The sequence below is a fragment of the Ornithorhynchus anatinus genome, chromosome 20 (genome assembly GCF_004115215.2).
Source record: "Ornithorhynchus anatinus isolate Pmale09 chromosome 20, mOrnAna1.pri.v4, whole genome shotgun sequence".
Lineage (NCBI taxonomy): Eukaryota > Metazoa > Chordata > Mammalia > Monotremata > Ornithorhynchidae > Ornithorhynchus > Ornithorhynchus anatinus.
Window position 1 is genome coordinate 8341553 of NC_041747.1, and position 25176 is coordinate 8366728.

At 43.4% G+C, this 25176-nt stretch overlaps 2 protein-coding genes across 9 annotated transcripts in view; one reads left to right on the forward strand and one right to left on the reverse strand.

Moving 5' to 3' along the window:
* The window catches only part of ARL11 (ADP ribosylation factor like GTPase 11), an 84884-nt gene that overhangs the window by 55578 nt on the left and 4130 nt on the right, over window positions 1-25176 (reverse strand). The window contains exon 1 of one of the 6 annotated variants that reach the window (XM_029048017.2): window positions 807-887. The exons of the other annotated variants lie outside the window; for them this stretch is intronic. The gene's annotated coding sequence lies outside the window, so the exon portion shown is untranslated. Of the gene's footprint in view, window positions 1-806; window positions 888-25176 lie in introns of those variants that run through there. 6 annotated transcript variants of the gene reach the window in all.
* RCBTB1 (RCC1 and BTB domain containing protein 1) lies at window positions 96-25176 on the forward strand. Of its 3 annotated transcripts, none has more exons than XM_029048003.2 (12): window positions 96-189; window positions 6033-6202; window positions 6780-6930; window positions 8727-8893; window positions 9606-9764; window positions 11804-11911; window positions 13290-13432; window positions 14159-14349; window positions 16436-16562; window positions 17335-17486; window positions 18263-18393; window positions 22430-25176. In XM_029048003.2, the coding sequence occupies exons 2-12, from the start codon at window positions 6077-6079 to the stop codon at window positions 22568-22570; spliced, it is 1596 nt and encodes a 531-aa protein (XP_028903836.1). In that variant the 5' UTR covers window positions 96-189; window positions 6033-6076; the 3' UTR covers window positions 22571-25176. The 3 variants fall into 3 exon arrangements, 2 of the variants coding, with proteins under 2 accessions (XP_028903836.1, XP_028903837.1); XM_029048004.2 differs by having other exon boundaries at window positions 6036-6202; XR_486189.4 differs by lacking the exon at window positions 96-189 and having other exon boundaries at window positions 5844-6202; window positions 22430-24661; window positions 24987-25176.

Genomic DNA, 25176 nt, shown 5'->3' on the forward strand with positions numbered 1-25176 from the left:
CTCCGGCCACGTGACCCGGCAGTGCAGCGGCTTCCAGTCGGCCGGTCCCCCCCCCCCCCCCCCCCCCCCACCGCCGAGCCCGGCGCCGGCCGCGCTTCCTGGACCTTTGGGCCGCCTGCTGCCGCCGCCGCTTTCGTCCTCCCGCCCGGACGGGCCCCCGACCCCCCGCGCGCGCTCCTCGCCGCCCAGGTAGCCCCCGAGAGCGCGCGAGCCGTGCACGAGCCCACTGGGTCGCCGCGGGAGGTCCCTGCGGGCCCCCCGCCCCCCCCCCCCGGGCCACCTGAGCGCCCCTCCGGTGGGCAACCAGCTGGGCTACGGAGAGAGACCTCCGGACCTGCGGGCGGGGGGGTGGGGGGGGGCGGCATCCCTGCATCCCCCCCCGGCAGACCTAAGGCTTCGGCTCCGTGTTGGCCTGGGGGGAAGCAGCTTGACGGTGGTTTTCCCTTGCCTGGTTAAGCGCTTACTGTGTGTCAGACACTGTTCCGAGCGCCGGGGTGCGTGCCAGTTAATTAGGTCGGACACACATGGACTCACTGTCCCTTCCTAATAGGAAATACGTCTTCCGTGAAAGATGGCAAAGGTCTCTGATGCCTGCGCTCGTGCCTGGTTAGTGGAAAACTGAAAGGCCTGACCCAGGTTAAGCATGAAGGGGAGATTAATTAATCTGTTCAACATTATCTGGTGAGCATACCCCATGTGCAACTCCTGGGTGCTGGTAAGAGATTGCAAGCATCGCTCGAATGTGCTCCCCACCCTCAAGAAGCTTACAGTCTACCGAGGGATGCACATTTGTCTTCCCCTCTGACCTGTCTTGCTCCTGCCTTGGCTTCGGCACCCAGCTATCTCTGCAAGGTAGCAATGTTCCAAAAGGAAGGCGAACCTCTTCCTGGAAAACAACAATAATTCCACTGAATGGTTACCTGGTGCCCCGAGAATCCTAGTATGGTATCGAATTGCCTAATACGCACCCAGCGCTATACTCGACTTTGAGGTAGGCACACTGTAAGCAGATCAGACACGGCCCCTAGGTCACGTAGGGATCACAATCAATTTCTAGTAGGAAATAGGCCTTCTGTGAAAGATGGCAAAGCCGTTTTCTGCCTTCACTCAGGCCTGGTTGTGGCATACTTGTATTTGGTAGGTCACACGGCCTTCCCTGGAGCAATCTGTCGCAAGTGGAACAACTCTTACTGGTTGCGACTTTAGCAACTTGGAAAACAATTTATTTCCAGAATGCCTTTTGTCTAGATGTATGTCTCGTGGTGGCTGCCCTGACTCTTTGCCAGCTCCTCGAGAAACAGATTCTGTGTCTCTGAGAGTGATGTACATGCACCCAGTTCTGTAAGTCTGTGTGTTTACATACTTCGGCTACACATTGTTAAGGGATTAGGGGATGTTCATCCCACAACGCAAGACTGTTTGGGTACGGGATGCGCCAGTTTTGGAAGAAGCAGCTTCTGTACCTGCACACGATATCTGACACTGGCTAAATTACATTTTGAGTTTTTCTCACCCAGAGTTGGGTGAGATTGTAAATCCCAGTCCCCATTTTAGGATAAACTGGCTGTATTCTACCTTTAGGGTTTGAAGATACCCTGCTGATGGTGTGAATGTCTTAGAGAGTCTCTTGCCCACTTCGTGAAAATGCATCTTTTTCGGGCCCTTCCCAGTGAGATTGAGAATTGCTCAGGTACCAATGTTTAAAGGGGAAAGAAAAGTGTGTCCTACTGTGAGCACATTATGCACTTGAGTTGTTTTTGCAGCTGGGCTTGAGGGCTTACCCTGACCTATCTACACTCACCTGGCTCCCCTATTCTCAGAAGCATGCATTGTGAGGGGGCAGAGAGGGATAAGAAGTTCAATCCGTGGTCACAGAACAGGAGATCTCAGGCCTCAAGAGCAGCAGAAAACACAGGGCTCTCACCCATTTCATGAACCATTAGTATGAAGCTTAGCCCTAGTTAAGGTCTGATAGGATATTCCAGTTCCTCACAATTCCCCTCGATTTTTAGTCAGCACTCCTGCATCAATTTAAGACTTCAGGGGATTGAAAGCACCTCACGGACAGGGAGTGTTTTGTGCTTCTGTGGCACTTTCCCAAGTGCTTAGTACAGGGTATTGCAGTCAGTAGTTGCTCAGTAAATACCACTGCTACTACTGCTCTAAATCACTGGTGGATATTCCTCCTTGCAAGAATGAAAACTTCTCAGTCTTTTCCTCTTTCCAGTAATATAGCTTTTTGAGATTCAGTAAAACCAGTGTTTTAAACTTTCATCCATTCAGATGATTTCCCAAGCTTCAAATCATTTTTGTTCCTATTCTGGACCTAACCCAAATTCTCCATATCCCACTAAACTTTGTGTGGCCCTAAATTGAAAGGCCTGGCCAATATTAAGCATAAATGGAAGATTAATTAATTTGTTCATTATCTAGTTAGCATATCTTATGTGCATCTCTTGGGTGCTGGTAAGAAATTACAAGAAAGAGAAAAACGGGCTCCCTACCCTCAAGAAGCTTATAATGATGGATGTGGATTTATATAATTATGGACATAGGGTCCAAAAGCTAATTTGGTTTAGTTCACCCAAATTCCACGTGGTTTGTCATAGCTATTTATATGTGTATTTGCTATACTTAGTTTGGTGACTTTTCTTAATTCCTTATTGTACCTACTGCCTGTGCTAATTCTAATTAGGATTAAAGGAGCTGTTGACTAGTCCACCTTAATATATCACTCATAGACTGTAAGTAAGTGTATTTGAGCTCTGAGCATCCTAATAGGGGAAAGTCACATGTCAGGGTGTAGAATACAAACAGAAATAGGTGGAGCCATATTAAAGAGCTCTAGGAAGTTATTTCTGCATGGTGTACACACTTTGATTTATAAGATGTAGGTAAACAACAGTTCTTAGTTACTTGTACTGTAAAACCTGTTTGAGGGAAAGAAGTTAATAGCTGGGGTCGAAGTTCTGTCTATTGCTGTTACAGTACTTTGATTTTTAAAATGTAGACAAATAAGAGTACTTGCTTTCTTGATCCCTAAAACCTGTCTGAGAGGAAAAAGGTTAATAGTTGCACTCAAAGTCAGGTCTATTGCTATCACAATACTGTACCCCTATATGACAGTCTTCTCCCTCTTTGGAGCCAAATACTTTCTGTTTACACAGTCATGGGGTGCATAGTCTGGATGGAAGCCAAGCATGCTTACAGGTCAACTCTGAATTCCCAGTATTGTTTGGTGAGAGTGTTTGTTTTTTTCTAATGAGACCACTGTTGTCTAAAAACAGAGGTGCCTTGTGATGACAAGACTTCCCTCTTACTCGTCTTTGTTATTTTCCAAATGAAATTTAAAGGTGCCGTTAACTAGGGTCTCTTTAAAAAAGCCAAGCCACTCTCCAAAAATCGAATCCACAGGATGTCTGATTTTCTGAGTGTAGACTGCTAAATTAATCCTGTAGTTTTCCAGTCCTAAATAAAAAATCTATGTTTGTCTTCACAATTGAACTTCCTCTTGGAGTCGCAAACCAAGATGAGCTTGTTGGCCAGCCCAGTGAGCCACTGAGGGGACATGTGCACTATGTAATAAAGGTTTTGTTCATCTTGTCTGCCCTCAAATACAGGAAACAGGATATTAAACTATAATTCCGAAAGAATGCAATTTGAATTAAGAGTTTGTATGTGGACCATCAATCTTGAGTTAGTTTTCCATGGGGGCAAGGAAAAGGTAGTATTTTTTTTTTCCAGAGATGACCTAAAGTAGAAACTGCTCTCCTTTGAAAACTGAAGATCTCACTGTAGACATTAGTGAAGAATTTCTGGCAATTTTTTTTTTTAAATGCTAGTCCACATTAGTCTTATTGGGTCCCCTTTCTGCTTCCCCTTGGAACTTTCCTCTTTTGGGATGGGCCTGGCTCAAAAGGCCTTTAAGGGTCTGAATTTGTGGGGTCGGACCAACATAAAGTTGAATTTGGCCTGGTCGTAGATAGTCTTTTCCCTCCTCGCTCTCTCATTTAACCTCTCCATTTTGGGGCTAAGCGGCAATGGGAAAGGAGTTTAAATTGATATTAACATTTCTGATTATACCGAACATTAGGCTCACGTTTGGGTTCCAGAGTGAATAGGGAAAATGAGTCTTCTTCCTGCTTAAGACTGCAAAACAAAGTTATTACAGGGATTTCATCGAACTAAAGGACGTATGTGGAAAACTCCGTAGAACTTCAGCTGGGCTATTCAACCTCTGTAGATTGGGGACAAGCGGACTTCTATCCCCATGGGATTTACTCTTGAATTTAAAATTTTCTTGGTTTCTATTCTGACTATTAAATTATATTTAAAAGTCTTAAGTGATCTTATAAAATATGCCTAAAGGCCATTTTGCAATAGAAACATGCAATTACAGTTGTAAAACTTCATTGTGCATTAGCCAGCGTCTCTCTGAAAATTGATGTTCAGCAAATACCAGTGTCTGTGGCAGAGTTTGACCTGTTAAGGCTCTTTTCTGGGTTAATTGCATTTTTTTTCTTTAATCGATGGCTCATTTTAAATAGTCTTGGTTGTCTAATTATTGGTATAAAACAGTCATTTTTAGTATTTCCAAAAGTATTGAAGCCGCTCACAGAGCCCATCAGGACTCCTTTTGGTGATGCTTTCAAAATCTGCCTTAAAGACTGTGACCATTAGTTAGACTGTGAACTCCATGTGGGAGAGGGACTGTATTCAACTTGATTAACCTGTATCTACTCCAGTGCTTAGAATAGTGTTTAGCACATAGTAAGTACTTAGAAAATTAAATAATAATAATAATTATGCAGTTGAAGTGTACTTGCAGAATCATCAGTAGCATCAGTGTCCATTGGGAGAGAGATGCTGCTGATCCTGTTTTTTTCTGAATTTAATGGAAAGAATTCATTCTTGGGTGGGTTGGTCCTGATTTACTGATTTACTTTACTGATAAACCTGGAGAGCTAAATTCTCTTTTCTTGGTGGCAGCAGATCCAGTGTGGAACTTGGAGTTCTCCTGACTCTACTAAGCTCTTGATTCTCCCTGTAGAAGAGGCCAGAGGGACCCCAGCAGAACTATAGCACTGCAAGGCTGGGTGGATGACCCGATTAACTCTGGAAAGTAAAAACTGCCTGGTGGAAGGTGGAGTGCGAGGGTCTGGAAGAATCTTTTCAAAGCAGGAAAATGTGGATTCTCCAGGGAGTCCTTTCTGCCACAGAGGGTGCTTTTTGGAATGTATGGCAGTAGTAATAATGTTTGTGCTTACTGCGTGCAGAACATAGTACTGAGTGCTAGGAAAGAGTACAAAGGTGCAAATTAGACACAGATCCTCTCCCTCAAGGGGCTCTCAATCTATGATGAAGTTTTTGTTTTAGAAAGCTTGCTGGTCCCCTCCCTCTATGGAATGACCTGAAAAGATTACATTGGTGGTATTAAAGGTTTATTATATGCCATGCACTGAGGTAGATACAGGATAATCAGATTGGACACAGTCCCTATCCCACATGAGGCTTAGAGGGAGGGAGAACAGATATTTAATCCCCATTTTATTTATTTGTATGGGATCTGTTACACACTTACTATGTGCCAGGCACTGTACTGAGTGCTGGGGTAGATACAAGATAATTGTGTTGGACAAAGTCCCTGTCTCACATAGTGCTCACAGTCTTAACCCCCATTTTATACATTAGAAGCTACTTTACAACTGATAAATAGCAGAGCTGGGATTAGATCTCAGGTCCTCTGGTTCCCAGATCTGTACTCTTTCTACTAGGTCACACAGTTTTCTTCATTTTACAGATGAAGAAACCGAGGCACAGAGAAGTTAAGGTACTTGTCCAAGGACACAGAGCAAGAAAGCAGCCCTGTGGCTGACTTTCAGGCCTGTGCTCTTTCCACTAAGCCTCACTTCTTTCCAGTGGACCGTTTGCTTCCTGTTGTATAGTTTGCACAGCCTGGACATGTTCACGTTGAAATGTGTATTGTAATGGGCCTTTGTAACTGTTCTGTGGTAATCTTTCATTTATTACAGCAGAAATGACAGTTTACTTATAGGAACTGCTTGAAAGAAGAGTCATGGTGGATGTAGCTAAGTGGCCAATATTTACTCTCCTTTCGCCTCAAGAGATTGCATCCATTCGGAAGGCATGTGTCTTTGGTACATCAGCCAACGAAGCCATCTATGTTACCCATAGTGATGAGGTAAGATCCCTGCAAGACAACTGGCGTAATTTCAGGAGCAGCCCAAGGGAGGCATTTACTGGTAATGGAGGGGTGGAGGCATCAGTGAAAAACCAAGTGCAGGCCTTGAAATGAAAGGGCAACCCATTATTGACAGAGTCTGTATGCCTTATTTTGTTACTGACAAAGATTGTTTTGGTTCTTATTCTTTCCCATTATCCCCCCATCTTCCTTCTGTCTGTCAATTATTTTAGTCTGTCTCCCCAGCTAGGTAGTAAGTTCCTTGAGGGCATGGATCATGCCTACTAACTCTGTTATACACATCCAAGAGCTTCATACAGGGTTCTGCACACAGTAGGGGCTCAGTGAATAATACTGATTGACTGATGCTGACTTTGTCTTTGGCCGGGGGAGGGGGAGGTCTCATATTAATTTTATTCAAGCTTAAAGTTTGTGTCCCTTCTTCCCCCTGCCTTCAAAAGCCAGGGCTTGAGAGTTCAGACTGAATGGACCCCTGACCAAAGATAAGCCCAGTGCATAGGGTTCCCTTCTTCCTAACCATAACCTAAATGGCCCAGACAAAACTTTGTTTCTTTAGGTGTTTGTGTTTGGAGTGAACTGCAGTAACTGCCTGGGGACTGGAGATAATCAGAGCACAATAGTGCCCAAAAAGCTAGAACTCTTGAGTGGAAAGAAGATTAAGAGTCTTAGTTATGGAAGTGGACCTCATGTTCTCCTCAGTACAGAAGGTAAAAGGGGGAAAAAAAATCAGGCATTTGAGGCACAAAAAGATGAGCTTTAAACTCTGTGGAAAGGTGCAAATGCTGTCATCCTCTGCATCCTTCCCAAACACCCTTAACTCTTCAAAAGCATTCCTTATTTATTTGTCTTCCTTGTTCCTATTTCCCTTCCCATTCTCATTTTGCTAGCTATTTGATTTTCCTTGTTTCCTTCTCTTTTCAAAATTTTCCCTTCTCCTACTTGGCTTTTTTTATTTGCAGCCCCTCCACATTTTTTTTTTTGCCTCATTGCCAATCTCCCCATGTGATTGCTTTCTCTTTTCTTTTTTATGCACATTATCTCTCTGTTTTCCTTTTTCTTATTTTGTTTCGTCCTTTTTCTTCTCACACCAAAATCAAAGGAACTTTCCAGGTCTGGCCGTATGTTCTCTGTGCAGCAGCAGAAATTGGCTGGGAGCCATGGCCTGGAAGTGGACCTCATGTTCTCAAGGTCCACTTCTATTTCACTGCTGTTTACCTCACTAGATAGGGTAATAGAGACCTGATTCTGTGCGGGAGGGGCAAGGAATCAGAGGGAAGATGGGAAGCAAAGAGGTAGGGGAAAGAGTCTTGAGTGTTCATGGGGCTATACCCTCGTACACACCTGACTTTGTGCTTTCAGAGATCTCTAATGCAATACCCTATACAGGTGAACCATGGCCATTTCTTGTTTCACATCTTGGGTTAATAATTTCTTTACTGAGACATATTTTTCACAGGAGATAATAACTTGAAGTTTTAGGGGCCTGGGCAGATATGGGAGCCAGAAAGCTGTGACTGATGTAGTGGAATCAAATGGGGTGGGAAGTGTGTAGAGAGTTGTGTAGGGAACATGGGGCTAAATTAGCCAGGCCACCATGAGGGGGTGGGAGAGGAGTGGCGGTTTCCTGTAGCTCCAGTCCAGAAAATATTCTCACAGACCAGCTTCCTCTGCAGGGAAACAGTCCACACAGAGATTCCAACCTGGATAATTGGTCAAGAGCATAAACCACAGATAAATGCTAAACACAAGTAGTATCTTGGATATATAGGTTCTGAACTCAGGCTGTAATGCTTGGTTTGGTGGTAATAGCTAATGACTGGAAATTTTATAGGCTGGTGGTGAGACCCCAATTATTTACAACATTCTCAATGAAACCTAAAAAAACCCACCACCACCCAGACTCTTGGGAATGAACCGAAAGCACAGGATGCCTTCTAAAGAAACTTCAGGCTTTTATCTTCCCTTCAGAGCTGGACCATTCTGAGAAAGAGATGGGGGTGGGAGGCAAAGATTGAGCGAGGGCTGGAAACCACCTGAGTTGCAGTAAGAATGCCAAAGCCATTAGAAGGGCGTTGCCAGTGGTTTGGCAGAATGGAGCCTTTGCTCCAAGGCTGGCATAAGGACAGAGCAAGCTGGGGTTCTTGCCATTATTCTCATGCTGGCAGGTGTGAAAGTAAGGAGGTGCCAAGATGGCCCTTGTGTCTCAGGAAGGCCACCTGGCTTCCAGCCATGTATTAAGCTCCCCTTTGCTAAGGGCAAGGTGGTCTGTATGGAACAGGTCAGACCTATTTCACCTCTTTCCTTCCTTCTTTCCCCACTTTATCTCGTTCTGACTCTGGCCCTTTCTCCCCATCCTTCACTTTCCTCCACACCATCCTCCCTTCTCCACCCCTCCTCCACCTTTCATGTTATAACTGAAAAAAGGTTTGAGGAAGTGGTAAGAGATTTCTACAACTTATTCAAAAACTGACTTCCATGGTTCTTTGTGGTTATATTTTTGCAGATGGTATTGTTTACGCCTGGGGTCATAATGGATACAGCCAGCTTGGGAATGGAACAACCAATCAGGGCATTGCACCAATTCAGATCTGCACCAATCTGATGATCAAGCAAGTGACTGAAGTAGCATGTGGCTCCCATCACTCTATGGCCCTGGCAGATGATGGGGAGGTGAATTTTTTGTCTTCTTGGTCCATTGCTTCCTGTGTTTTGGGCCACGAAGGAGTACCTGGAGCCAAGAACAATTGGGGTTTGATCCCAAATTCTTCAATCTTTCATGTAGGCTGGGGTGACCCGGCCACTAAGCTGATTGCAGTACAGTGTCTGGTGAGGCCCATAAGGTGAAAGGAGTGCTTTAATAGATGGAGATCTGCCCCTAACCCCAAGGATTGTGGTCCAGCTCTAGAGATGGGGTTTAGAGCCCCAGGTGAACTAGTCTTGGGCTGCCTGCACCTTTTACCAGCCATGGTCTGCTCAGGGCCTCTTCCCTGGAGAAGTCTGAGGGGGCTGAGGCTGGGGGTCCACCACACAGACATGCTTGCATACTAAATATTTGAGTGCTTTCCAAGGCTACCAGCCTACAGTAGGTACTAACAACTGTTGTCCTCCACCCCTTTCAGAAGTTACTTTTGGCCTGGCTGGCCAAGGCAAAAGACAAACATCAGGGTCTGTACTCGTGGACTGAGCCAGAACCAAGTACTTTAGCCAGAGCTGTGCTCTAAGGGTCCGGTCATGGAGACTGACCCCCAAGTCCAGGGCATCCCCAGTAAGGCTGCGGTGGATCCAGGGCTAGTCTCGGGGTTCGGGTCAATCAATCGGGCTATCAAAGCTAAGATACTTTTCTCTAGAATTTCCTCTCCCTTTCTCCTTCCCCTGTTGACAGGTATATGCCTGGGGTTATAACAACTGTGGTCAGGTTGGGTCTGGATCTACTGCCAATCAGCCAACTCCTCGCAAAGTCACCAACTGTCTGCACATTAAGAGGGTGGTCAGCATTGCTTGTGGTCAGACCTCCTCCATGGCTGTGCTGGACAATGGTGAGGTGAGCCATTTTTTTCTTTCCTTCTTGCAAATGTAACTTACAGCTGACTCAACTTTTTGTGGCAGGCTTACTGGAGGGAGGAAGGGATGTGACTGAGTTAAAAAATAATCTTTCACTTTTGGTGGTAGCAAGAGCAGCTAGCCTGTGATTAGTAGGTTCTGACTTCAGTGGACTCACAACTGAATATGCTGTAAAATGGGAATCTTCCGAGATTATAGGATGAATTTGGTTTGATGATGTCCATTGTGAATTTGAATCTTAACTGCTTTGGGCACTGGAGAAAACATTGATTTCTGTTTTTTCAGTAGAGGTACCCAGTATTTGTTTGGCTGCCACAATAGTTATAAGATCTCATTGGTGTCTCCAGAAACTATAATCAATTAGATCTCCACTGCTAAAACTGTACTTATATCGGGAAATGGATCATGTTTGTCATTCATTCATTCAGTCATTCATTGAGCGCTTACTGTATGCAAAGCACTCTACTAAGGGCTTGGAAAGTACAATACAGCAATAAAGAGAGACATTCCCTGCCCACAACGGGCTTACAGTCTAGAGGTGGAGAGACAGTCATCAAAATAAGTAAACAAGGAATGCAACAAGTAATCCCAGGAAGCAGCTGCAGATTTCTAGATACCCCATGTAATTTTCTGTTGCTCAGTTCCCGGCAAGTGAAAACGCTTAGATGTATATTCTGAATTTCTACAACACAGTTTAGGTTTCTACACTATATCTTTATGACTTGGTATAATAAAAAAATAGTGAAACTAGATGAATCAGAAATCTTTCTGAGAATTCATAATTTTAACTGTCTAACTTTAGTACAAATAATATAACATCATTGGTACTCTGCCTAGAAATCCCACTGTCTCAGTCCTACTGGGAGGCAGGGGCTGAAATAAGTGATGTCTCCATTTCCCAGCCAACTCTGACCCTAGGATCCCTTTATTACAAATATGGAATTCTAAAATCAAGATTAAAAGTTCTTTCTCCTCTTTCATGGGAGCGATCAGGCAGTTTTGTTTATTTACTGTTTTTGAATAGGTTCAGCATTCTCTAGATCTGTCTTAGAACAAAATGCTATTAAAGTAATAGCAGAAAGAAAAGTGACTGAGACATCAAAGTAGGTGGAGGCATGAGAGAAGCAGGAGGATTCCTCCTGACCACAGGAATGTCAAGAGGAGAATAACATGAACCCAGGCAAGTTCGAAGAGACACAGAGCAGGACATAGATGAGTGGTCACTGAGACACTGTGGGTCTGCAAATGCCATCCCTTGAAATGAGCAGAATAGGTTCAAGTAGAACTGGAACTCAGTGGAAAAATCCTGCTGCAGGTTTGTCAATCAATCAATCATTTGTATTGAGCTCTTACTGTGTGCACAGCAGTATATTAAGAGCTTGGGAGAATCAATCAGTGTTATTTATTGAATGTTTAACATATGCAGAGGACTGTACTAAGCACTTGACAATAAAATACACAGAGTTGGTAGACAAGTGCTTGGTCAAGTACAGTACAACAGAGTTTGTAGATCCAGTCTCTGCTCACAGGGTATAGACCCAATCCCTGCCCAGTCTACAGTGGGAAACAAACACTAAAATAAATTAAGGCTAGGGGAAATAGAGTATAAGGATATTGACAGAAATGCTCTGGGGATGGGGTGAATATCAAAGTGCACGAGGGGTACCCGGCCAAGTGCAGGTCCCAGAGAAGTTGTTTTGCCCGGGAGTCAGAGGATATGGGTTCTAATCCTGGCTCTGCAACTTGCCTGCTGTGTGACCTTGGGTAATTCACTCAACTTCTCTATGCCTCAGTTTCCTCATCTGTAAAATGGGGATTCAGTACCCTTTCTCCGTCCTAAACTGTGAGCCACACGTGGGATAGGGATTGTCTCTGATTAGCTTGGATCTTCACCAGTGCTTAGAAGAGTGCCTAACATACAGTAAAAGTTTAACAAATACCATTATTATTTATTTTTGACCTTTTCTTTTTAAATGACAAAATTGCTCAACAGCGTGTTCTATTTGTTTCCTTTCCAAGGTGTATGGCTGGGGCTATAATGGCAACGGCCAATTAGGCCTGGGCAACAATGGCAATCAGCTGACTCCTTGTAGGGTGGCGGCTTTGCACAGTGTTTGTGTCCTGCAGGTAAGTGCAAAACACCTGTCAACAGGGAGGTATTTAGCTAGGCTTCACTGTAGCTTCAAAAGAGTATCATCTTTAAAATCATGTATAGCAATAGGTACCCATCTTTAATGAACACTGGGATTCTTGAGATTTGTGCTGCAATTAGGCTTCACTATAGCTTCAAAAGAGTATCATCTTTAAAACCATGTATGGCAATAGGTACCCATCTTTAATGAACACTGGGATTCTTGAGATTTGCGCTGCAATAAAGACCGAGGAAAAAGGCAAGATGGCTTATGATTCACAGAGATTCTATCTCCTTTCCTAAGAGGGAAGAAGGAAGCTCTAAATTGATCTTTATACTTAAAAAAAAAAAAGGATAAAGTACCTCCTAGACTGTGACTGACCACATTATCTTGTATCCATCCCAGTGCTTAGTACTGCTTATGTGCAGTACTTGGCACATAGTAAGTGCTTAACAAATGCCATAATACTATATATTATATAATTATAATATCACATTCTAATATAAGGACCTGATATAATTATAATATATCATTACTAATTAAAGGAAAACCTGGGGTCCATATATGCCAGTGTCCTTACCATTTTTCCCCTTGGTCAGGGATTTAGGCACTTCGCAGTCTCTCCCCTCAAAAAGCACTTACTTGGGGGGTGAGGGGGTGGGTTGTTTACCAGTAGGACAACTGAGAAATGAGGAAAAACTCGCCTTGCCTTCCCACTCAGGACTCTTCAACCAGGGACATGTCCCATTCTGAGTCCAACCTTGGGGTAACTGAGAACCACACCACTGAACCCCATCCAACCCCACAGAAAACCATCACATCTTTCCACCTTGTCAGCTGGCAAGTCTAATTCCAGTTCCATAAGCCTGGAAAGAAATGGTGTTTAAAAGAGTAGTAGCTCTGGGGCTTCCTGAAGATGAATGCAGAGACATTAAAATATTAAATGGAAGGGAACCAGGCTCGCGCGGCTCATATGCACTCCAATTACAAGACCTCTGAGCAGGCTCTGGAGCTGCAAGAGAGGACCTGGGGCTGTCACAACTCCATTAGTGTCCCCAGGGAGGGGCAGGGAAGCCAAAAAAGCAAAGCTCGGAAAGGGAGAGGGGCTCGCTGATGGGCAACACCCCATCCCTGCCCGCCCCCAGGTGGCAGGCACGCTTTGAGTGTATCTCTGTCCAGTTAAAGCCAGGCAGTTGGGGAACAAAGTGATGTTAGCTTTCTGGTACTTACTTGTTAAGGTTTTTTTAAAAAATTCACTCTAAGAATTTCAGCTAGCTGATTATAGAGATTCTCGATTTCAGAATGCTGGTTTCTTTTTTTTTTCCCCTCTTGTCATTTTTGAATTTATGGTAACCCTTTAAATTTACTTACAGATTGTCTGCGGCTATGCACACACATTAGCACTAACAGACGAGGGTTTGCTCTATGCCTGGGGAGCTAACACTTATGGGCAGCTAGGAACTGGCAATAAAAGTAACCTGCTAAGCCCGGCCCAGATCATGGTGGAAAAAGAAAGGTAATGTTGCTTTGACTAATATATTTCTGGACTGTGTGAGCCATGCAAGCATGTATGCTAGACCTGGGCACATCTTGCTTCGGGGAGCTTTTTATGACTGTGGCTTGGCCTAGTGGAAAGACATGGATCTGGGAGTCCAAAGACCCCGCTTCTAGTCCCAGCTCTGCCATTAGCCTACTCGGTGACCTTAGGCGAGTCACTTACCTCTCTGGGCTTCAGGTTTCTCATCAGTAAGATGGAGGAGAAGATATCTGTCCCCCTAACTTCTTAGTAGATGCGGGTCAGAAACGGTGTCTAATATGAATATGCGTATTCACCCCAGTACCTAGCATGGTTTTGGGCACAGATTGGGTACTTAATATTGTAATATTGGATGGGGTGCCCCTGACCTGGGTACGTGGCTGCCTCCCCCTACCCCCTCACTCCATATGGTGATAGCTCTTCAGAGTCCTATTCGCCAGGAGGAGATAGGCTCCTGAGGACTTGGACTGGTTGCCCCTAATTGGGTTCTTCATGGGATGACTTGGGCCAGGGCTGTTCTTTCTGAACACTTTTCATGATTTGTGGGACTAGGAGAGCTGGCGTGCCTGGAATTGGATGTGCAAGAGGACTGTTTTGAATTGCACTTACTAATCCCAAATGTTGTCTGCCTGGTGCTGGGATCAGGGGTTGTTCTGACATGCCTATGTTAAGGGAATGATGGACCTTTCTCTGGACACTTTGCAGGGTGGTAGAGATTGCAGCATGTCACTCTGCCCACACGTCCGCAGCCAAGACCCAGGGCGGCCATGTATACATGTGGGGCCAGTGCCGGGGGCAGTCAGTGACCCTTCCTCACCTCACCCACTTCTCCTGCACGGATGATGTGTTTGCCTGCTTTGCCACTCCCGCTGTGACCTGGCGCCTCCTCTCTGTAGGTGAGAAGAGCTTGGAAACAAAAATGATAATTGTGGTATTCCTTGAGTGCTCCCTAAGGGGCCAAGCACTGTACTAAATTCAGGGGAAGATATAAGATAGTGAGATTGGACACAGTTTCTGTCCCATGCAGGGCTCACAGTCTCAGGGGTGGGGAGAATAGGTATTTCAGCCCCATTTTACAGATGAGGAAATGGAAGCACAGAGAAGCTAAGTGACTTTTCAAAAGTTACGAAGCAGGCAAGTGGCCGATTTGGGATTAGAACCCGGTCCCCTCACTCCCAAGCCTGTGCTCTTTCCAGTAGGCCACGCTGCTTCAACAAGTTGCAGAGAGGGTGTCTTTGAAGCTGGGAAGTTGGTGCGACTCTCCTCCTGTCACCTCTGGGCTCTTGGGTTTCCCCTGTTGAATCTGAACTTCTATCTTGTTCCAGTCCAACATTGTTGTTCCTCTTGGTTTTTTTTTTCACAGCAGATTTGTTTAAACCTTTTCTTAGATCATATAGAAATCTCCCACTTTGTTGATGACTCCTAAGTGACTAAGTTGAAAATGTGTTTCCTAAAAAATTCCACCAAGCTAGAATAAAATCTCAGAAGGGCAGGTTTAGACTATGTCCTGCAAAGAGAGCAGAGTAAGGAGGAGATACTATGTGAGTTCATTCTCCAAAGCAGGTCTCCCACGCATTCCAGTCAGAAGACCATTTTGGCAGAGCAGAAGCCCCTAACAGCCCCATCATGGAGGGCGAAGGGATAAGCAGAGAGATTGGGCCAGTGCCCTTTACGTGCCATTTTTAGAATGGGACTGCATGGTCGTAGCCAAGTGTGATGACTGAAGAATAATAATTGTAATATTAGGCACTTAGCTTGTGCCAAGGACTGTGCTAAGTGCTGGAGTAGATATAAAATACTCAGGTCAAACTCAGTCCCTGTCCCAAACCCTAGAGGGCTAAGGGTATGCAGGCAAGGGGCTTAATGATCAAGGGAACACTCTTCTAGAGGGGATCCCTACTGGAGGTGAAAGTTGACCAGAACAGCAGGACGGGAGGGACCCCAGGCCCTCTGGAGATTCCCCTTGGGGCCCAGATAGAATAGTCATAAAAGCTTTACTCTAGCAGCCATCAGTGAGCAGGCCAGATTGGGTAGGACCTTCCAGGAAAGGGGTATAGCGTGTGTGTATATGCTGCTTCCCAAACCAGTTTACAACTGCCTTTTGGAGGTGGCTTTTCTGTAGTTGCTGTCTTTACTTGCCTGCCTTTGAGGCCAGTGCTCCCGTGATCCCATGACACCCTTTCTGTCAGGGTTAGGGGGTACGGGGTGGTGACAGGGATCCCTTAAAGTTAGGGGTTCCACAATGACTGTGAAAATCAAAAAAACCTACCAGGTCGGCACTGCTCAGGGTGCAGCATTGGGTGAGTGGGTGGTGCTGTGTTCTGATATGGGTGCCATTCACCCTGAGAGAGAATGAAACCTGATCCTTGTTCCCGGGAGAGAGGAAGTGACAGAGGTTTAGCAGGAGAGGGAGGGAGGGAAGGGGAGATCAGAGTGGAACCTTTCCAGATTTCTCTTCGTGATAGTGCTTGAGTAGAGATTAGTTAGAAATGCTTAGTCCTAGAGTGGAACTGTCCAGATGCTGAAAACCTTTTCTTTTTTGAATTCTTCCTATTTGGAAATTCACTTCTTTACAGTTAATAGATTTGTTTCCCTAAAGCGTGACTGAAATTACCTCCCAAAATGATTGCCCAGATTTACTTGTTTCATAGTGAGTCACTGATTATTTTAAATATAATTTCAAATTATTTCAACTCTGTTGTACTCTCCCAGGTTTTTAGTACAGTGCTCTGCACACAGTAAGTGCTCAATAAATACCATTATTGATTGATCTAGGCCAGAGCCCTGTCTCTCTTTATATTGTAAAAAACAGTACAGTGGAAATGTGCAGTTTTGTTTTTAGAATGAGCTCTGTGGACCACCTTTGAAGAGCTCCTCAGATCTTTCCTGTTGCAGACTCGCTCCAATAAATGTGTAGATTATTATATTCAATAATTAGAATGTCCTGTGCATGTTATAAAATGTGAGGCTTGTTCCCTACAGAACATGAAGACTTTTTAACAGTTGCAGAATCCCTGAAGAAGGAATTTGATAGTCCGGAGACGGCAGATCTAAAGTTTCGAATTGATGGAAAATACATTCACGTCCATAAAGCTGTTTTAAAAATACGGTAATATATTTTGAGGGATGGTGAGTGTGTTTGGGGAGAGATGGGGGAAGTTAAGACCCTTTGTACCAAGGGATCATTCAGTGAATAGGACTTAGCCAACTTGGTCCCTCAGAATCATCCGTTCCCCAAGTGAATGTATAACTTTCTGGGGTGACAGATGTATAACTTGGTTTATGTAGAAAATGGCCCATTATTTTGTTGTGCCAGAAATTTGGAATAGTTGTTTGGCCCACTGCCCAGGAGTCAAATATAATCTCCTCTAACACCTACTTGGAGGGGTTGCATGGCTACACCTAAAAGTGGTATCCATTCCTGACAGTTGCTGCTTCTGCTTCGAAAACAGACTTATGACTTATGCCGTATGACTTCAGGCTAGCTATTTAGGGGCTGAAAATTAGTTCTAATTTGGCAGCTACCTCAAGATCAGGCAGAGGGTGGGGAGAATTCCACTGACATGACATTTCCAGGTGTGGTAGAGGTAGGGCTCAGCCCCTGCTGCCATCCCTTCTCTTCCCTGACAAGGAGCAGGCTGACCTCAGACCTCCAGGCATATGACCCTAGAGTCAACTTGGTCGCATAGCATTAAACTCAGGTCTGTCGGCAAATTGCCTTTGAGACTGATTTAAAAATGGTAGAACCTTTGCTAATGATGTCATGAATATCAAGATTTGAGGAATGGAATGTTTTAAGGAGACTGTGTTAATCATTTTGGGTAACTGAATTTCATAGTTTTGTGTTTTTTTTAAATCGGTTTTATGTTTATTTTCCTTAGATGTGAACATTTTCGAACTATGTTTCAGTCGTACTGGAATGAGGACATGAAGGAGGTGATAGAAATAGACCAGTTTTCTTACTCAGTATATCGTGCCTTTCTACAGTACCTTTACACAGACACAGTTGATCTGCCACCCGAAGATGCTATAGGTACCTCGACCAGCTTTGACCTGGCCAAAGTTGAATTTAGAGGACTATTTTGGATCTTTTCTATGAGTACTTATGAGCTTTGGATTGTGTCAGGAGTTTGGCTGAGTTTCATCGACCCTGACTATTTTTACATTAAGTACCCTGCTTCAGCAGAACCACATAGTACCACTGACACACAAAACTTTACATATCAGTACATCTAGTATAATAACTGGCTTAACTTTGTCTCTGCACAGAGCATCCCACATTGAGGTTTGGGACCCCCAGAGTTTATGTAAGAGTTCCAGGGGACTGTAAGGTACTGAACAGATGTGGGGGGTGGCAGTACCAATGAGAAGGGGGCCATGGCCATCTTCTTGCCAGCTTTGTGTGATTGGGATCTGTGTTGATGCCAAGAGGGGAACACAGATGGTGAGGGAGGGAAGAGGGGTATACCGTAACAGGGTAATGGAATGAAAAAGCTTGAAAACCACTAGCTATTTACATTGAAGACTAGTGCAGTTTAGGATCACAAATAACCACTCAGAAAAAAGGACTTCACTGAAACATTACAGATGGGAAAATATGTTCTTCTCTCTTTGCCCTTTTCCCCCTCCCTTGTATAGAAAATGACTGTGGAAGTGGAGTGTGTGTGTGTGTGTGTGTGTGTATAAATATATATGTTTAACAAAGATTAGACATGACTGTTCACTGAAAAATTCCTTACAGAGCCTAGTGCAGTGAAGAAAAAGAAAAAATTGACAGAAGCAAACTTCATTTCCCCTTTTTAACTGCAGGTCTCTTGGATCTGGCTACGTCTTATTGTGAAAATCGACTGAAGAAACTTTGTCAGCACATCATCAAGAGAGGAATTACTGTGGAGAATGCCTTTTCTCTTCTCTCTGCTGCAGTCAGATATGATGCGGAGGTAACGTCGACAAAAGTCTAAACTTGTTATCGGGTGTGTGCTGGGTTTCTTTCCTTTTTCTCTCTGCCTGGAACTGGGGTAGCCAAAAAGCAGCTCTGTTCCAGTTTAGAGAGATAAAACACAGGATTCACAACAAATGTAGAAACACAGTCCATCCCTATGGTTTCTGCTCTGCCCCCAGAGTAAGTGAATGCAGTTATTTCCTTATCCGTTTCCATTTTTTACTGAGGAGATATGCAGAAGTGCCTGTCACTGGACATCTATGCAGAGATGCAGGGCACCAACCATAGCCAGGTAAATGTGAATGGCCCCACCTCAGCTCCCAATTGCAGTCTTGTGTCTGGGACAGACATGATGCGGGGGCCTCAAAACACAGAGAACTGGAAGATGATTTGTGGGTTGATAAAGATTTTTTTTAAAACACGTAGTCATGAGTCCCATTTCAACTGTAACATCTATTAGCTCTTAAAAACTTGCTGGCTCTTTTTAGTTTTGGAACTGCCTATTTTAACCAATTCCTAAAGCAAACTTTGAGCAAATGAATTTAGTGATTTAGAAGTTGTAGTCTGTTCATTTTGGTAAAAAGGGAGAGCACATGGCATATCTGGGAGGCTCTTAAAAGCAGCTTTCTGTTAGTGTTAAAAGTCTATATGTTTCCATTGCACTGTCATTACTCAGGGAAATTGCTTTTACTGTTTGCTTGAAGCCTTATGGAAGTAGTCTTGCAAACCTAAGTAGTAGATTTTCCTAACTAAACTCCCATAACCATGCTTCCATTTCATGAGCTATTTTTATCGTCGATGACTTTGCATCTAACTTCTATGTGACCTATACCTACTGCCTGGCAGGACTACAAATTTCATTTGATTAGTGTCCACTTGATTCTGCTCTGGAGCCTTAGAGCCTACTTAGACTTTCAGCCCTATGTCAGGATTGTGCCTGACCTGATTAACTTGTATCCACCCCAGTGCTTAGAATCGTTCTTACAAATACTCTAATAGTAATCATCAGTAGCATGAATTGATTGCCTGATGTATTCAGACCACTGGACTAGGTGTGTGAGGAAACAGAGAGAAAAAGTAAAGGACACATTTTCTGGCCTTGTTAAAGAGACACACCAAATCTGTTTGAATCTATTGCGAGTTTATTTTGTTTCTGAGATTGAAATTGCTAACGACTGGGTCTGAATCCTGACAGTGGGTGCATAATCCCAGAAACTCATCCTTTCTTGAACAAACAAAAATGCCCACATAAATTTTCTCAGTTAAGCTATTTCCACTGCATGTGGGTACTGAGAAATGGGAGTATAAACTGACCCTGCGTAAACAGTGGGTTAGATTTTTCAGACCAAAAATAAGGAGTTTATGATAGTGCAGGAGCCTAGAGAATTTGTCAATCTTGGTAAAGCACAGGGCTCTTAATGCATTTCTCTTACCCAAGCTGTACCTGGGGTTAAGGGAAGCTAGAGTGGGTTAATTTGGCCATTATCCTAATTTGGGGTTTACTGTAGACCTATCCATATTCCTCAGGTTTTCTTTTCCCCAAGCAAAGCTCTCAGGCAGCATGTAGGTGGCCTAGTCGCCCGGCTTTAATCAAATCCTTAGTTTCATTAATCAAATTCAGCGATCTTAAACCTCAGTGGCTGTAAACATTACCTGGAAAATCTTGTCTTTAGTATTCTTTGTTGTGTTTCTTTTTCAAATTTGTGTTACTGATGAAATCCTGACCTTGATCTTGTCTGGCTTAGGAGTTTGGTGCAGTCGTGGTCCCTGGGACCTACACTGAACTCTCAACTGGATACTTGGTGGAGTTCCTAATTACATAACTTTGTTTGGTTGTCCTAAAATACAGAGAGGGGTAACGTAGCTTTGGGGCCCAATTTTGTCCATCGAGAAATTGTTGGTGTCTAAAATACCACCTCCAACACTTGCGATATAACAAAACTAATAGATAGGTATGGTGGGGTTGGAATACAGGGTATTTATTTATTTTATGAAAAATACTGGATTAGTAGAATATTTAATCTGATTTATATAGCAATAGTTAGAGCTGTGTCCAAGCCTATATTAGAAATCTCAGTTTAAATGCTTGAATCCAGAAGTCCAGCTGTTAAAATTAATGGTACATTTTCAGTGAATATGCTGCCTAGAAAAAACTTCTGGAATCAGTGGGCTAATGCACATTAGCTTGCTTTTCCTTTCCATCAATCAGTCATATTTATTGAGTCCTTACTGGCCTAAAGGATAAAAATAAAATGTGTATCGGTTCAATTACTTGGCGTTTGGAGTCTGTATTTGGTGGGTGGTGTCTGCCGCACCTGGGTGTGAACTAGATTACGTTCCTTATCCGCTGAGTTGGCATAGTGGATTGGGCAAGGCGGGTTCACTGGGTTCTCCCTCTTTGTCTCTGTGTCTGTTAGGAGGGTGGGGGTCTCTGCACTTAAGAGGGCCTCCAAGTAGGGCTCAATCCCATAATTCACAGACACATTTGAAGGTAGTGCTTTCTTTCTACTGAGGATACTTCTGGCTCTACAGCATATAGTTATCAGCTCTTTTGAGGCCCACTTCAACACCTATGTGGTGGCATACTCAAGTGGGTGTGAGAAATTAGACTGTTAGTGTACTCTGCGTTGGGTATGGGAGGAGAGTGCATGGGACTTCAGGTTTCTTCATGTCCCTGAAATTCTAGCGTTGTCAGTTCTTACGAAGCAGCATGGCGTAGTGGATAGCGCACAAGTCTGGGAATCAGAAGCTCATGGGTTCTAATTCTGGCTCTGCCACTTGTCTGCTGTATGGCCTTGGGCAACTCAACTTCCCTGTGCCTCAGTTACTTCACCTGCAAATGGGGATTAGGAGCATGGCCTCTGTCCAAGCTGGAGAAGCAGCGTGGCTCAGTGGAAAGAGCACGGGCTTGGGAGTCAGAGGTCATGGGTTCAAATCCCGCTCTGCCACTTGTCAGCTCTGTGACCGTGACAAGTCACTTAACTTCTCTGTGTCTGTTACCTCATCTGTAAAATGGGATTAAAATTGTGAGCCTCACGTGGGACAACCTGATTACCCTGTATCTACCTCGGTGCTTAGAACAGTGCTCTGTACATAGTAAGCGCTTAACAAATACCAACATTATTATTATTATTTTTTGCTTATTTTTTATTATTTTTATATATTTATATGGATATTATTTGCTTATATCCACCCCATTGGATATAAGTAGTAAGTAGTAAATTAAATTATAGTAAGCACTTAACAAATGCCATAATTAAACCAAAGAAGATGCAATAAGGTGCTTCATCCAGACCTGTAGTTTGGTCTCTGGTTGACTTTGTTGCTAGAATGGCTTCTGACTTTAGAGCTGACTTAGATTGAAAAACTCTTGTGGTATTAGAAGTTCCACAGACGTTTGCCTATGAAGTCAGTAGTTCTTCATTAAGTATTTAGTGTGTACAATGCACTGTATCGAGTGTTTGGGACCTTGAGGTGGAATAGTAAACCCTCAAGAAGCTTACATGCCTCTGTGGCAACCATTCTCTGAGGCCAAGAAATAAAGCCATTTTGGTAGCAAGGGATTCAGACAATCCCAGTTTCAAAGCGCTGTTTTGTTTCTTCTTGCTCTTCTCCCCTCAGCCCTTCATTTGACAAAGAAACACAGCTCCTGGCTGAGTGGTTTCCTTGGGAGTGGATTTCACCTGGCTTCCCTTTAAATCCTACCGAGTGAGTTTATAGAGTAGACTACTTTTTCCAGGGAAATACAGAGGCTCTTAAGATGGTCGCTGGTACCTATTCAGAGGCCCAATCATTAGGGCAAGCCCAGCTCTCTTGGAAAAACTTGAGATTTCTGTTACCACCTCCTGACTCTGATACCATACGTTATTAGGGGCAAAGTCTCCTGCCAAGGATGAACGACTGATTCTTATCTGATACCAATTTTAAAGTTAGTCTGGCCACTCTAAGAACCCTTTTTTAAAAAAATTATTTTTGAGAAGTGCAAGCAAAGCTAATGAAAAGGCCTCTTTTTGTTTTGTGTTTTGCATGTCTAGGATTTAGAAGAATTCTGCTTTAAGTTTTGCGTCAATCATTTGACAGAAGTCACACAGACTGCAGCATTTTGGCAAATGGATGGCCCTCTACTGAAGGAATTCATTGCTAAAGCCAGTAAATGTGGAGCCTTTAAGAACTGAAGCACCTGGCTGTGAGTTCTCTATCTGACCCCTAGGGCAGGGCCAATCAGTTGGCCCCGTTTGCGTTCTATGGGCCGATGTGATTCTGCAGGTAAAAACAAACTGTCGTATTATAACCGAGATCCGATTCTCTCTGTAAAAACACATGAAGGATGTACTGTGTTCATCTGTACCCACTTTGAATGAGTGAACCACTTTATGCCTGAGGGGCGCCTACAGAAATGTGACCTTTTTCGTGTTTTGACTGGAAGCTGTGAAAAGGATTTCCCATTCAGAGTAGAACAGGCCGAAAAGTAGAAGGTTAGGACGGTAAAAGGCTTTTGGGGATGACAGAGCTGATTAACTCTATGGTGCCAGGAGCTGGGACGTGACCCAGAGCATCTGTTAGCATTCTGACCTGACTCTGGGACCTCCAGATTTCTTTAGCTTCTGGGGCCTGCAGGCGGCAAGGCCTTAGTTGAAGGATTTGCTCACTTGGCAGGGTCGGATTTATAGGAAGGAGCAAGGGAGATAGCCGTCGTTCTCAGACTTGCATTATTATTTTTTCCTCATTTTCTAAGCTATAAAATAATTTGGTTTATAAATGAATCCAGTTTGGCACATATTTCAATTAAACTGCACAAGTAGGGCTGAACAGGATTTGCTCAAATTGTGATCTTTCTGGAAGTAGTAGGATATAAAGACTCCAGTTGAGTAATAGCTAAACAGCCAAAGGAGCATGGGGACCCTAATGACCTTTTAAATGGAGAAAAGGAAAACGTCTGTTCAGAGTTAGGGGACTCTGATTCCAATTATTAACAAAACCTGAATAAAATATGGTCACATTCTCTTCTAGTTAGTTCAGTACTTTGAATTCAGGTGGTATATTTATGACTTTACCTCTGTGAAATTACCTATAATAAAGCTAAACTTTTAAACAAGACTTTCCACTATTTCCACTTTGATAGGCAACTACTAGTCCAACGTTCCCCATACATGACGACTCCATTATTCTAGAACCCAGAAGCAGGCCTGCAAAAATATTAAGTGAAGAAGTGTATTTCTCTGCCTTAACTGACAGTTTTAAAAAAAATCTTTCAAGACCACTTTCTGCTGAGGCTTAACAGGATTTTCCGGGATCTGATAGATTTGACCAAAACTTTAACTACAGCATCATCTTACAGTTTTCTTCCCGCTTTTCACTGGCCTCAGGTGAAAGATTCTAGGTGATACACTCGAGTTTACAAAACACCTTAATTTTGTGGTCTCCCTTCGAGACAAAGAAACATTGCTTTTAAGCAGTAGTGTGGATTACTTTTTAAAATTGAATTTTAGAAACTTGACTTAAGGAAAATTGCTGAGTTTGTGAAAAATGTGAAATTTAGCTATTCTGGGTTTTAAGATGTTCATTTTTTCAGCTGCTTCTCCCTTCCTACCCTGTCCACTCCCCTCAGTCCATTGTGCTGGTTGTTTCCTGTTCAGACAACATAGAGGGGAGGGGCTCAATTTTGAAACCAAATGAACTTCATTGTAAACTGGGATAAGAATGCTTAGTGGGGGCTACAGTGCTATTTTCAGCAACTGCACTTCTCAGTGAAAAGGAGGCAGAAAGATACAACTGTAGCTTGAATAGTATATAAGAAGCAGAGTTTTTCTGACCTGATCATAAAATACATAAATGAGATTCTATAAATAATTGAGATGTAGGGATTATTAAATTAGAATTAGCCATGCAGAATAATGGATTCTATCTCGGAAGGGGAAGAAATGCATATTAATTTGACAGCCAGAATGGTGGTAGGCATGGGGCATAATGTAGCTGTATCTGAATAATTTTGGATCCTGATCATTGAAATAGCTCTATTTTTACTACAGATTTGTGACTTTGAAGCAAGATGCTGATGGTCACTGTTTTTTGGAGTAATCTAATTTATTTTTAAAGTATTGGTTTAGTTCCTTTCAGAATTAACCATGTCTATGCGTGGCAATATCTCCACTTCATCTTTTTCCACCTTGCAAGAGGAAATGAAATAAACTAGGGAGGTGTGACTGACATAAATAAGGTTCTAAGAAATGAAAGCGAAGCATGAAAAACCACAACACGATGTACAAGTAAGTATGAGGAGTCAGAAAAGCTTCTGGGTTGGTGGGTGAGGAAGAAGCCAGATCTTCCTGATGTGAGGATGTTAAATAATCCTCACATTTTGTTTTCCTCTTTAAAGGGGAATTTGACAAAAAAGTAGCTTGGATTAGATGAGACTGGTCAGTATAAGGCAAAAGTAAATCATCATCAAAACAAATTCAGGTTCCTCAAGTGTCTTAGTGATGCAAACGTTAGCAGTCTCATTTTCACTCGAATGAGAGCTGCTTGTTGTGAATTCGGAACCATATTTTTTATTGTCCCTTTTTTCCTTGTTAATTTTGTTGCTATACATAGTCAAAGATGAAAATTGCCCTTCAAATAAAGGAAATAATGGACAGCTGCTGACAAGGTGGAAGCCATTTGCCCAAAGAAGCTCTATGGAGGCTGCACTGCTTAAAGAAATTCTATTTGAATCAGATAGCAGGTGGGGTTGTATTGTCTGTAACGCTGTGTGAATAAAGCGATGGGCCTATTATAACAGGTA